At 36.5% G+C, this 14468-nt stretch overlaps 2 protein-coding genes across 3 annotated transcripts; both read right to left on the reverse strand.

Annotated features, from left to right (window-relative positions):
* Nucleotides 1-2289: 2289 nt before the first annotated feature.
* LOC133738574 (ethylene-responsive transcription factor RAP2-1-like) lies at nucleotides 2290-4098 on the reverse strand. 2 transcript variants are annotated; one of them, XM_062166132.1, is made up of 2 exons: nucleotides 3879-4098; nucleotides 2290-3755 (listed from the first exon to the last, which is right to left on the reverse strand). In XM_062166132.1, the coding sequence occupies exon 2, from the start codon at nucleotides 3677-3679 to the stop codon at nucleotides 3209-3211; it is 471 nt and encodes a 156-aa protein (XP_062022116.1). In that variant the 5' UTR covers nucleotides 3680-3755; nucleotides 3879-4098; the 3' UTR covers nucleotides 2290-3208. The 2 variants fall into 2 exon arrangements, with proteins under 2 accessions (XP_062022116.1, XP_062022115.1); XM_062166131.1 differs by having other exon boundaries at nucleotides 2290-3764.
* Nucleotides 4099-9568: 5470 nt separating this feature from the next.
* LOC133740902 (uncharacterized) lies at nucleotides 9569-11305 on the reverse strand. Its single transcript, XM_062168842.1, has one exon. The coding sequence runs from the start codon at nucleotides 11182-11184 to the stop codon at nucleotides 9955-9957; it is 1230 nt and encodes a 409-aa protein (XP_062024826.1). The 5' UTR covers nucleotides 11185-11305; the 3' UTR covers nucleotides 9569-9954.
* Between the last annotated feature and the right edge of the window lie 3163 nt (nucleotides 11306-14468).

Genomic DNA, 14468 nt, shown 5'->3' on the forward strand with positions numbered 1-14468 from the left:
TGTTTAATTTGTCCGTTTGTGTCTTGATTAATTGCCTTGAATGTGAAGAAGTTGATATTAATTGACAAATAGATATGCTGATTCTTCAAGCCTTGTATTCATGCTTTGGCATGTAGTATCTATCACTATCTTAGAGTCATTTTCTGTTGTTTAGATCTTTATGATCATATGCTAATGAACTCCTTTCATATATGTTGCTATCACAATAGCATCCATTATTGTTATAAATCAGTTTGTGTGTATATGTATATCTATGACATTTTATTATACAAGAAAGAGTTGATGCTAGCTATATATGATGCCCCCTTGTATTTGCGAAGAGGCTATCTATATCTATCTGACTGGCACTTCAACATCTCTGTATACGTATCTTCGATTACCATTATACACAATTTATTGATTGCCAGTTGCATATGTCTTTCTCAATTTTCCTTGTGACTACTCCTGTCTATGTTTTATTTGGATTTTTTCAGTGGTTAAACTGGCAGCATTTATTCTTTTTGGTTCAATAGATCGGAGGAATAGGTGTGCAATTGCTTTCACTGCGCTCTGATATATTAAGAAAAAAAAAGACCGTGAAGTACACGTAGCCAGTGGTGGATCTAGGATTCGAAAATGGGGAGGGCTACGTATTCATGTGTAAAATTTTTTTTTAGTACAATTATGCACAGGTGTGGGAATGCAAGAGTGGGGAGATGAGAACCTGAGAGTTCAAGTGTTCAAAAATTGAATTTAGTCAGGAATTTAGGCCTTTTTGGGAAGAAGAAGAAGACGAAGAATGAGAATTTGTGATGGACGGAGAGAATGAGAGAGCCAGAGAGGAGTTTGACTTCGATAATTCGAGAGTTCGGGTGGGTTTCGTTAAACAAACATACATATAAACAAAAAATATACATCATATATATAGGTTTTTTTTTCAACCCAAAAATTTGGGGAGGGCTTGAGTTCTCCCCACCCCATATCTAGATCCCCCCCTGCACGTAGCTAGGGGCGACATGAACCTTAACCTTAAAAAAAGAGACAAGAAAAAGAAGATAGTACCCAACTACTCCAAAAATTGGCACCACTTAAACACGCTTAATTATCTCTAGATCAGCGTGATTAAGTACTTGAAGTCTTGATTCTTGTGAGCAGTGTTTAAATATGGACTTTGAATGAGAAACCTGTTGGGACCATATCTATATGTTTAGGTCTTAGGTTTTTAACTTTTGTTCGTGGGGAAGCACTACTTGCTTTTGCTACATAGCTGAAGTACTATCTATACAAAAGATCTTCATATCTTTAGGATTCGATTAATTGGGGAGGTTTAGGTACTTGTAGTCTTTTACGTACTTCTGTCTATGAAGGTGACAACCTGGTTAGAGTAAGCTAGCTAGTAACACCCTGGCGCTTGGGTCGCATTGAATTATTGGTCATGTTTGATCATGGGTCGGTTAAAGTAGAAATTCCAGAGTGATTTCCTTCCGATGTTTCTGAATCAAAGATATGAAACATCATCTGCTCGGTAGTTGAGAAAAGAAGGATGATTCTGTTCTGATTCTCTCTATACAATGCTGCTAATTGTTTTGATTGTAAAGCAAGGTGGATCAGCTTTTTATTTAGAAAATGTGAATCAAAAGCTGAATGTGTTATCTGTAAAGAGAATTCTGTTGCATGTTTACGCCACCGAAATGCCACTTTTCCACGAAGTCAAGTGATGTGCTGAGAATTTTTCTTCGGTTGAAGAAGAAAGATAAGGTTTTATAACCAATTAGCCAATAGACTACTGGTTTGCAGCAGATCGAAGATGGCATTTCCAGTTTAACATCTTGTCAGGAACTGATTTTCTATAGTTTTAGGTGTCATAGAGATAAACTCCACTCAATCATGCGATGACTTAGCTAGGATAGTATTATTTCTGTCAAACCTCTTGACTGAGAAATTCCACCGTCAATATATAATTACTGATATATCAATTTAAGCATATGTTAATTGCTTCGTAAATTTGGTGCTTTGAATTAATCACAACTTAAAAAAGAAAAAGAAAAATGGAAGTCATATAATTGATCATAATACTAATGTAAAATTCAATGATAACCTCAAATTTTCTCTAGTGGGGGAAAAAAATCTAAGCAGATTCATAGAGCTGCAATTAATTAAACAGCACAACTACGATAAGGCCTGCAAGATCCATGAAGACCGTAGATTAGTTAATTATAAGAGATACGAAAGTCAAGAATTTGATTAATACAAAGACAGTTGGGCAGCCAGCCAGCCGCAGATTTTGGCTTACAAAGAGAAAAGAGAACGAAAGAAAAGGAATCACCATCCTTATACATAATAAAAACTCATTTTGGTCCCCATACAGATCACAGGCCAAGCCTCAGCTCTCTCATTCCTCATAGTCATGCTCATACATAATAAAGAACTATAATAGTAATTAAGTAGTTATTAAAAAGGAAAAAGGAAAATAGAAAAGCCTCCACCGTCCATGACGAAGCTTTCACTACCATACTATGAGTCCTATCATGAAACTATGTAAATGGTGCATGAGAGCGACATAACCTCTCTGATTGAGGACCATCTTCTTCCTAGCTACCTCATACTTTCACCACAGGAACATCATCGTTGTTACCGCTTCTTTGCTGCCTCTGCCTCCTCCCTTATCTCCTTATCTACTCGCTCTTGTTTGGCAACTTCCTTATCAAAATCAAATTGAAATGATATAGCTTGTCTGTAACCAAATACCATGAGGTAGGCCACCGCTGTTCCTTTCCCGTTTTGTTCTTTTGCTCAAACTCGGGTCCAGAATCGATACCAACCGCAGAGAATGATCCGCCACCTCCATCCACCAAAACCATACAAGCAACTAAAAAGATTGGAATGAATTCATTGATGACCCAATAACTAACTATTGCTAGCTCTTCAAACTGTTACAGTTTCATGATGAAAAACCAAAACTATACTATACCAATCAAAACAGAATCAACTCTTTTGATTCTGTTTTCTCAGACTCCAATAATATCTCATTCTATGTTTATCTATCTATCTCTCACTTATTGCACAAGTAGGGTAGCTATATGTTTATCATCAACTGAGATATATAGAAATATGGCTAGAAATATATAGAAGAAGAAACCAATAATTAAGAAAAGAACAACGAAAAGAGAATAATATTATAGACAGTTGGTGATCAGTCTCATCATCATCGTGCCTAGGAACTGTTTCATCAGTTGTCATCGGAGTTTTCCGGGTCCGGGTATTCGTTCAAATCAGGCTTAATCTGGGAGCCAGTTTTCGACTGAGACGACGGCGACCGGAGAGCAGTTTGGAGAGCGTCGACTTTGGCCCCAACCTCGGTGGCCTTCTTGCGTATGGAAGCGGACGACATGTCGTGCAGCTGGCCTTCTTGGAAAACTAACTCCGGGAAGTTGAGTCTCGCAGAAGGGCCTCGGAGGTAGAAAACGGCGGTGTCGTAGGCTCTGGCGGCGGCGACAGGAGTTGTGTACGAACCAAGCCAAATCCTGGACCGCTTGTTGGGTTCTCTAATCTCGGCCACCCACTTGCCCCACTTTCTCATCCTTATTCCTCTGTAGGGCTTTTCCTGGTTATCATCGTGCTCATGTTGTCTCTTCTTGCGCTTCTCTAAGCTCGTGGTCGAGGAAGAAGACGATGACGAACAACTGTACTCTCCTTCCATCCCAAGAAAACGAAAACTCTAGCTAGCTCGGCTAATATGGGTTTGGTTCCCTTAGCTTTTCTCTTGTGGCTTCTAGCTTTAGAGACTAACACAAAACAAAACAAAACTCAAATGAATGAATGAAGATTATATACGTAATATGAGGTGAAATTCATATATAGGAGGAGAGAGAGGGAAGGGATCGGATTTAGTTTCGTACTTGGCTGCTAGTGTGTCGTATGGGCACGGCCGCCACGTTGATGTATGTTGAAGATAAATACAAAAATGGCCGACATATTCCATCATCTGCTCCCACCTTACCTAGCTTCTTCTTCTTCGTTCTATTTCATATCTCTCTCCCTCTCTCTCTTTAGTTTCTCTCTTTCCCTTTCAGCACTGCTGCTATGGTTTGTTTGCAATTTTTGTGCTAGTGTAGTATGAAAAGGCCTTTTGGAGCGCTTATATATAATCTCTTAGGGGAAGAGGACCCACGTAGCGGTTTTGTGGGCATGTGAGACCGCCGACGTGGATGGATGTTTACTCCTCTTGCACGCAATCTCAACCACAGTAGCTTTGGATAATTGGTCCGCCCTCTTTTCCAGGATACACCAAATCCGTTCATGTTTTACAACATAACGTTCATCTTCGAAGAAATTCAATTAAGTCAGAGGTCGTTTAGTGATTCTGTATAACATGAGTAGACGATCCACTTCATTAATTAGTCTTAGTTGCTCTGTTTATTAATTGAGACATTATTATTATTCTACATGTTTTTATCTAAGAAATGTATATAGTTCTTACGAAATACACTTATAAAGATAATATTTTATTTATTTAATACAATAAGATCATCAAACAATTTTTATATAATGAACTGTTTATACTTATGAAGATAATATTTTATTTATTGATGGAGACATTATTATGACATTTTACATGTTATCATCTAAGAAATGTATATAGTTTTCGCGAAACACACTTATATTTATTTGATACAATAAGATCATCAAATAATTTTTATATAATATAAACGGTTTGACAATTTAAGATAAATGTTATCCGTCGTAAAGATGAGTGAACGAGCCGATTCTCTAAGAAGATGATCGGTCTATTTCTTCCCTACAACATCAAAAATTATTTTAATTTGTCAACCCAAAAGTTTGAGGGATGTTTTTGTTGCCACTTGTGAACTATAAAAAACGATGAGGACCACAGACCCACAGAGGTCGGTGGTGGATGGGAACCGCAATGGAAATGGCAAAAAACTGCCATAGCTTTTAATCCAGTTCGGTTCAAGGAGCTTGGCTTTGGTCACTTTATTTTTTAGACTGATTCCAATTGTCAATTTTGTTGTTAATGTTGAAGCCATGAATGGTATCAATTTATTGGAGATTAGCTTGCTTGCCACTTGCTTGCTTTGCTCGGGCCACCTAAAATCAAACAATGATTTTGGGACGTGTCGAGTGAGCACTGGTTTCTGCATAAATTATTGGGGGTAGTCAATTACTCATTTTGAATATTATGACTTCAAACGCTGCCGAGCACCACCGTCACAAATTCAATACTCACCAATTTTATGTTCATAAAATTTTTCATTCAGATGTGAAAATTCCTTAATTTTCTATTGGATGCTCATGGATCTGTAGGATATTCTTGCTCCCAGTCTCTCTTTAACCAAACTTAGGGGGGTGTATTCAATTCAGATTTTAAAAAATTCTGTTTGAGTTTTTATCATTCATGGATTTACTTAATCCACTGATTGTTTAAATTCCATATGTACTCTTATTGATTATAATGGATTGATTTACTAGTATTTGTTTAGATTTTACTAGTCCTTATGATGTTTTTGTAGCTTCAGTTTAGTCAAGGTTTAGGTCGTATAGGCTAATCGTCTTTTTCTTAAATGTGCAGGCAACTCTAGAATGGATTTTCTTTGTTAGGGATTTGTCTTCCGATTAGGCCGAAAAGGCAAAAGCAACGTTTATGTGCTTTGGGAGCTTAGGCTCTGTTGTATGGATGATCCTGAGGGTGACTTTGTAAAGTTATGCGAATATTGATGCCCCTCAAAAAAAAAAAAAAAATTCACTACTTGAAACAGAAAAGTTTTATACTTGAACAAGGTATAAAATCCTTTACAATGCCATACACAACTAACTATGACAACCAAAACGATTTAGTGAATTCTAATTATTGAAGAAACACATCAATAAATATGTGATTTTCTAGTTTCATACTTGTGTATCCCTTGCACACTTAAATAAATTTAAATTAAATTCAACTATCGAGTCGATCTAATTAGAAACCAGAAAAGGAGAATTAACATTAGAGATAGTATAAAGTACGTTTTCCTTAGTTTGGGCTTTGCAATCTTAACTATTGACTCATATCTCCTTCAAAGTCTTTCACATGTGTATAGCATGCTTGATTTTCAAGTATTCATTACCTTGACATTAGGCATCAAATTTTCCATCTTTTTATAATATTACATCAGCCAAGATATTACACAAAAAATAAAGTACTAAACTAATGACATAATTTATTTCATATCTAATTTACAAAAGAAAATAAACATGTGTGGATGTATCATCTTAACAATATCATTAAGAGTTACCTTCATTACCTAGAAGGAAAGGCTTCTAGAGCTATAGTGATAAAACTAAAAAAATTATTATATGGGAGCAGAGGTAGAGGAGGATAGTGGGAAAATGGGTCTAAGACAAAATGGATTAATGTCATCTATTTGAAGGATGCTTCTTCATTTTTTTAAATTTTTTTTAGGAAGAGCTTCTTCATTTTTTGAGTGAATCCATCAAAATCTCTTAGGAAGTGGCTGAATTGTCTTTGTATAAAAAGCACTATAAAATCCTCCAAAATTAAATCCTAAAAAATCCGTATACTTTTGAATATCGCCAGATTTGAATGGATAATTTTAAATTTTAATTGAATACACCAATATTTTAAAAGATTATTTAAAATCTCAATTAAATAACCATGGACTTTTAAAATACAAAAAAATCTTATAGACTCTGAAATGAATACACCCCCTTTAGTTGTAAGTGAGCAATCTGGGTGGCAAATTTTTTTTGTTTTTGTTTTTGGTTGTAATCTGGGGTGGCAATTGAATCGTGTAAGTGACTCTAAACGTAGGACTCTATAAGTTATTATGGTACTAGATACATTCCCAAAGATAGCTTCTTTATACGAGAAATCTTGCTCTCTGCCGCACCATGTGGCGGTGCGACCCTCTAATCAGATGAAAGAAATTTTTTCTTCTTTTCCAAAACTGCCCCTGATTTTTAATGTAAAATACCCAAAATACCTCCCTACTTGGGCAGCCCCACCGCCACGTAGTGCGGGTGTCGTACCTAAGTCTCTCTCTTTATACATGACATTCGTATTAAATTTAATATATTTTAAAATTTTATAATTATAATCGAGAATAGTCAAATTAACTATCATTTGACATTTACATAGTAATTACATAAATTCAATACTCGATAACACTAGAGAATGGAGAGAATACCTTCGATACATTTTGAGACTTTGAGTTATGTACGCGATGAATCCAATGATGGCACTGATTGCGTCATACAAGTTCCAAGCCGAGGAGGTGGATGTTTGGCGTCGACAATCCAATCTTTTTCATTTTGGCACTTGAAACGTGGAGGATGAACGGCACGTGGAACATTGTGCGATGTGGATGAGTTCGGTACCTTTAATTTTTGTCAACTGGGCAATTTGGAGGTTTTCTAAGTCGGCACAGAAATAGTAAATGAGAAATGGATATTGTCTTGCAAAATGAAACGTCAGAAATGATTTCTGTACTAAATTTGGATATTACATTTCACATGTAAACTGCGACTGTTTATTTAAGTCAACAATGAAACTTCAGACCCAAAAAAAAAAAAAAAAAAAATCAACAATGAAACTGGTTCTAAGATGCTACAGTACTTCTCAATTAAAATAAGAAGCTGCTTTAGCTGTTCTATACTTCCCGGTTCCAACCTACAGTAATATAAGTGTATTCAAGCTAAGAGTAGCTCTTCTTGCCAAAAAAAAAAAGCTAAGAGTAGCTCTTTGCCAAAAAAAAAAAAAGCTAAGAGTAGCTCGGTAGCTATAGAACACACCGTAAAGAGTGACTAATTTAATGTTTAATTTCAATACTCCGAAACAATTTAGAATTTCTGCTGTAAATAACATAGTGGAATTGAATAAATTTAACGACAGAGCAGTAGAATTTATAAAAATCAGTTTTCATAAAATGAACGGGGTGTTTTATTCCCGGTGATTAGAAAGAAGACAACCTTACCATGCTGCTTACTAAGGTCAAGTGCTGAACAAGAATCAGAACCAAACCCAGAATCTTTTAAGGTCAAAACGCTTTACCATGCTGCTTACTGATAAGGACTTTTGCAAATTGCCACCCAGAAGTAAGGAAGACTCATGGTAAGGCATCTGCCCCAACATATTGAATATGATTTTAATACACCATTATAATATCAAGGACCAAATACAAGTAAAATCTCAACAATATGTATATGTTAAGGGATATATAATGGCATGTGAGATCCAGAATAAGTTTTGAACTTACAATTACATGTGATCTATTACATCATTTGGATTCTGAACTGACTGCTCATTGCTCAATGAGGCTACACATCCCAGTTTCGCCCCAGCAAATTCGAATCACCCAAGCTCCAGTTATCATCACAACATTTGTTGATGTACTTTCAGGTGATCAAGATAAGGATAAGGAACACCACGTGAAACCAGAACAAACAAACATGTGAACAGCACGATTTAAACACTTGAAGTCTACAACGGTAATTAGTAAAAGGAGACACCATGTATCTTATCTAATTTAAGCCAAAAGAAACTTCATTGATACAGAAAGTCCACACTCTAATTTCAACGGAGATATTTAAAAGAAGTATCTAAGTGGTATGTTTTTCTTTAAGCTCAGGTGATGGGGTTCTAGTTGGACATCCAAATTTGCTAGTTGGACCTCTCCTACTTATTGGACCTCTAATTCACTTTTTTATACTTAAATAGCTAAGTGAACCTCCTTAATTTTACCAAAATATCCTTGAACAATTAAATTTATTCTTCAACAATCTTTTGTTCTATTTTTTTTTTTATTATCTCTATTAATTCAACTAAGAGAAGAAGAAGCAAAATTAATTGACCAAATTGCAAATTTGGACTAGTCAAGTAAGTCAATTTTCAGGTATTAACGCTGCTCGTGAGTCTTCCGGGTATTAACGCTCAAACTCGAAGAAGAGCCTTTCCTAAAAGCGAGATTCTTTGATGTTGGTTCCCTCGGTTCTATGAATCAATCCAACATTTTGGAGTGTCGTAAGCCATGGAGAATTGAAGATATAAACTTTGAAGAAAAAGTTAAGGGAAGTAGCAGAACAATTGAGAAATTACAAGTATTTTTTGTTACTGTTGCATTCATCTATCCCTTCCTAAAGTTGAAACAAATAAGGAGTAGTTTTGCTTACAAGTATAAAGGCCAAACTTATCTAATTCCATCTTCAAAATATGTGACGTTAATAGAAAACAATAACAATTTAAAAATTTCTACAAATGTATCATCTCGCATCCAAACATACATGAGAGATTAAACGGAGAACATACTTTGAAAATAAAAAGAAAAATGTCCTTAGTTTGTCGTGGGAGGTAAGAAGAGTTTTTTTTTTCTTCTCTCTTTCTCTCCGAGTCTCTGTATCCTTATATGTCTTTTTATATGAGTTGACAAAGTCCAATAACTATTGAAAAATGATGGAGGTCCATATAGCAAATTTAGAGGTCCAACTAGAACCACCGTCTTAGTACCATCTTTTCCCATTCAACAAAGTCCATACCTCACCAGCTCACCCATGATACTTGAGACGAAATAACAAAAGCTAAAACAAGAAATGCAATGCAATCTTATAGTGAACATCAGTAGCTAGTTTAGCAGAATATAGGTATTGGATTACAGACTACACCCTAGATCAAACAGTTGTATCGAAGTTGCCAGGGATGAACTTTAAGTGTTAGTTAGTAGTCACATTAAGCTAAAGGGAATTTAAAAGAAAGAAGTTTGGACCTTCGACTGTGGACGATGGAGAAGGAAAATGTGGTCACAAATATCTTTGTATTCTTAACCAGGAACTACGAACACTTTACATTCTTGAACACCAACTTCATCCTTTGCCATTGATCACAATGTAGCTGCATTGCTAATCAAACAGTGCCACAGCTGAATCAAATGGCATGCCTGATACAACTACAAATTCAAACTCACTATATCAAAAGAACCCATCTTCATCTTCTGAATCCTCATCCTCGCTGTCCTCCAACAAATAGTCCCCATCCTCACTTTCCTCATAGTCTTCCTCCCAATCTCCTTCTTCCACTTCCCCTTCTGAAAATGCCGAAATCCTCATTCCACCAGACCCCTGAGACCTTAGTCCAACAAGATCATCAACCACATTGTCCAATTCACTCCCACCACCAAATCCCAAATCCGAAAACACGGAATCCTCGTCAGAGAACTCACTTGTCCTCCTTTTCGGCACCAAATCCTTCTCGGAAATCTCCCCCTTTTCGACCTCAGTCCACGGCACCCACACATCCGCATGCCTCCCCAAAGCTCTATCCCAATCCCCCACCACCACAGTCCCCAAAGTGGACTCTCTAGCCTTCCTCAACATGTCCGAAAAATCCGAATCGTCGGAAACCAAGAACAACCAGTCAATCCCACGGCTCATAGAATGCTGCATTTGCCTCTTCAATGCCCAATCCGCCGCCTGCGGCTTATCCTCCACCGTCTTCACAAAAACCCCAGCTCTTCTCAGCTCAGCCGCCAGTCCATACCCAACCTTGGGCTTGATCAAAGTACTCGCAGCCTCATTGTACTTATGATTCCCCGAAATAAACCTCTCCTTGAAACGCTGCCGTTTCTTCCCTTTCAGAGACCGCATTCGGTTCAGCTTCTTCTGCCGCTCCCGCTCGTGTAGCTGCTTGAAGTGCTTCGTCAAATCCAAATTCGACTTACACTTCCGGCCGCAGACTCCGCAAATGTAAGGCTCGGGAGGCGTGACTATCCCCTTGCGCTCCAGAATGTCTAATTGCTTCCGTTCCCGGCGCTGCTCCACTACCCAGTTGGGCAAGTGGATGAAGGCGTGGCGGTTGGCGTAGGCCGACACGTCAACTACCTCGCCCAAGTGCTGGGCCACCTGTTTCAGCGCCATGGCCGCCTGGTACGGCGGCCCGCGAGGGGGTTTGTTGTCCAGGTCCCACAAAATCACCACTTTCTTCTGTTTCGGCGTGTATATGCCTTGCTTGTTTCTCACCATGTCGATTTCGGAGTTCGCGCCAGCTGTATAGCTCCTCCTCCATCTTCGTTTGTTAAAGGAAATTGAGGACGAGTGTTTTGGGTTGATTTGGGAATTGAAGAATGGGGATTGGGAGGAATTGAGGAAAAGGAGAGGAAGGGGTTTGTTATAAGGGATTGGGTTGCAGATGATGGGGTTCATTTGATGTGAGTGTGCCTTCGTTGCTTTGGAGACGACGAAGATTACGAATTTTCTGGGATTATGTGGGAACTGAATCGGTTGGGCCTTTCATTTCTAAAAGATATAATTCTGGACTCGTTATTAATGGGCTGACTTGGGTTTTACTCAATGCTAAGACAATGATAGGCCCATAAGATTCTGCTAGTGATTAATAAGAGGGGCCTTTCCAAAGACACAGCGGCTCGGTCTCTTTTCACCTACACTACATATAAGTAAATTTTGTTCTTTCTTTTTCTTTTTTTGGGAGAACATATAATGATCTTACGCTACGTTGCAGAAACTTTTATGTAATTTTATGCGACACGATAACATTCAGTAATTTGCTATAATAAATACCAGCAGTGACATCATTACGCGTCATTGCATGTGGAGTGTGATGTCATTTTTACAAAACTGGACAAGAAATGAGACCTAATAACTATTACTGACCCTTTAATGATTTTCAGTCATATAATTAGCCTTATTGTTTTTTTTTTTTTGAAAGGATTAGCCTTATTATTAAAGGTGCATAAATTAAGAAATAGTTGCCAAAATTGATTTTACCTGCATATTTTAATACCCAATGGAGATGCCATCAAGTTGTTTTGTTTCCCTAGTCCTAGATTATCCTCTTAAGAAACTTTACCCAATCATAGCTAGTGACGATTATGTCTCTAAGAAGTGAGACAAATGAAATGGATGGGCTCTTACTTACATACTTCTGGTTATAAGGCTTTGCCAAAATGCTTTACGTTCTTTTTTTTTCTTTTATTTATAAAGAGGAATAAAGGATTTCACTCTACCCCCATGTGACTCGAATCCCATGCTTTACGTTCTTCTGCTTTATAAGGCTTTGCCAAAATGTTTTTCTTTCTCCCCTATTTTGCATGTTAAGATTTTTATTTTTATTTTCATAACATGTAAAATAGGATAGAAGTTATGTATTTAGTGGTGAATTTCATATTTCTTATTTTACAGTTTTACTTTTCTTTTATTTACTGATCATATAAACCAATGCTAAATATTATGTCGAACTTTATAAAGTATGCATAATAATCTTTTGATAAAAATGATATTGTCTCATAGAATGCGGAGTTTAGATGGTGATTAATTTGATGTCTATTGTCTAATCGTTCCATCACGATTTTCTTATTCATTTCGTTTATCCTCTCATTAGTTCTCAGCCATAAACAATAATGTCATGTATGGATAGTTATTTTGTTGCAAACTTGAGAAATTTGTAGACTCTTTAATATCTCCTCCTTAAGTCATGGCAGTTTATCTCCTTAGTCCTTATCATGTGATATGATTGGCCATTGGATGATGGTCAATTATTAATAAGGTCCTTCATTGTGATCATACTGATGAATTAAGTAGAACGGCATTTAGTGGGTCTTTTGTAGTTGAGTAGCTGCCAATCGCGATTTGTTATTTGTATAAACATATCTGGAATAATGAACTTTGACCAGTAAAGACGCCATTCTTTTTGTGTTAGGTTTCTACAAGATAAAGCTCCTTCGTTCTTTAAGCAATTAAGCCTTACTAACTTCCACCTTAATTTATTTAATGTAGGATTAAATTCAGTTTACCCTCCTGAGGTTTGGGGGTAATTTCATGTTAGTCCCTGTCCTTTCAATTTAATCAGTTTACCCCCCAAGCTTTTCAATTCTCCTCAACCGTGTCCATTCCATCAAATTTGGACGTTAAGTCTGATTTTTGAGGGCTAAAATGGTCATTTCAAGACAAAAAAAAAGGAATTTTTTTTTCTTTTGTTTTTTTGTTTTTTTTTGTTTTTTCTGTTTTTCCTTTTTTTTCTTCTATTTTTTTATTTTTTATTTTTTATTTTATTTTTTCTTCAACCTATACACCACAAGTTATAATAGGTTTATAAGAACAAAAAGATACTCTATGTGGTTGAAAGCCGCTCGCTGATCTACGATATTTGTGATATATCTCCGATAAAGTGAAGAATTTTAGGAGATATCCCCAATAAAGTGAAAAAATATCTGTAAAAAACCATTTTATACTTTATTTATAAATATCTGTAAAAAATGATTTTACACAGATATTTCTTCACGATTTTACACTTTATCTGTAAATATCTGTAAAAAATAATTTTACACAGACATTTCTTCACTTTATTGGGGATATATCCTAAAATTCTTCTCTTTATCGGATATATATCATAAATATCATAGATCAGCGAGAGACTTTCAACCACCTAAAGTATCTTTTTGTTTTTATAAACCTATTATAACTTGTGGTGTATAGGTTGAAGACAAAATTTATATATAAAAAAAAAGATGGAAAAAAAAATTTAATGAAAAAAAAACGAAAAAAAAGATTTTTTTTTTGTCTTGAAATGACCATTTTAGCCCTCAAAAGTCAGACTTAACTGTCCAAATTGGACGAAATAGTAGAAATTGGACACGGCTGATTGAAATTGGAAAGTTTGAGGGGTAAACTGATTAAATTGAAAGGACGGGGACTAACATGAAATTACCCCCAAACCTTAGGGGGGTAAACTGAATTTAATTCTTTAATGTACCAAAGAAACTTCTGCCCATGGAATCGTATCAATAGTCAACACATACAGATGAATTCAAGGATATTTCTAAAGTTTTCAAGTAATAAAAGGTTTCTCAATGAATGAATGTAACGATATATCAAGTTAATGTATTGGCTGATTAGCTCGTTTGATCTACGGTTATGGAGTACTAACTACCCGATAAGAGTGGTGGTCGGAAATGTAATAATTTTGCTGGTGCACATAGTAAACGAGTTGTGCGTTTTCAAACAAGGGTCATCACCATGAGTTAATTAGGAATAGAGTATCAAATTGATTAACCACTATTACAGAACAACAAGATGGAGAGGTCAGAGTAACTTCTAAGATGCCCTTATTCTAATCACAAACAAACGAAATTAGTGGTGTGCATGTTTGAATCCACTACCGATCTTCCACCACGCCAGGTATGCTTGACCGAAAGACAACACTATGGGTGGTGTGAGAGATTCTTGCGTGGGGCAGCCGCACTGCCACGGCTGACCAATCAGTGCCCAACATGAGGGTATTTTGGATATTGCATTTTTAAAAAGTATGGACAATTTCAGAATAAGGAAAAAAAATTCTAGTATCTGATTGGTCAGACGTACCACGTGTCTGGTATGTCTGACGCACGCAAAAATCTTTCGGGTGGTGTTCCCCTCGTCCAACTATGTTCTAGCTCTCCTTTTGCAAATGCCAAAATTAGTAGACCACATGA

The sequence above is a fragment of the Rosa rugosa genome, chromosome 3, assembly GCF_958449725.1.
Source record: "Rosa rugosa chromosome 3, drRosRugo1.1, whole genome shotgun sequence".
NCBI classification, from domain to species: Eukaryota; Viridiplantae; Streptophyta; class Magnoliopsida; order Rosales; family Rosaceae; genus Rosa; species Rosa rugosa.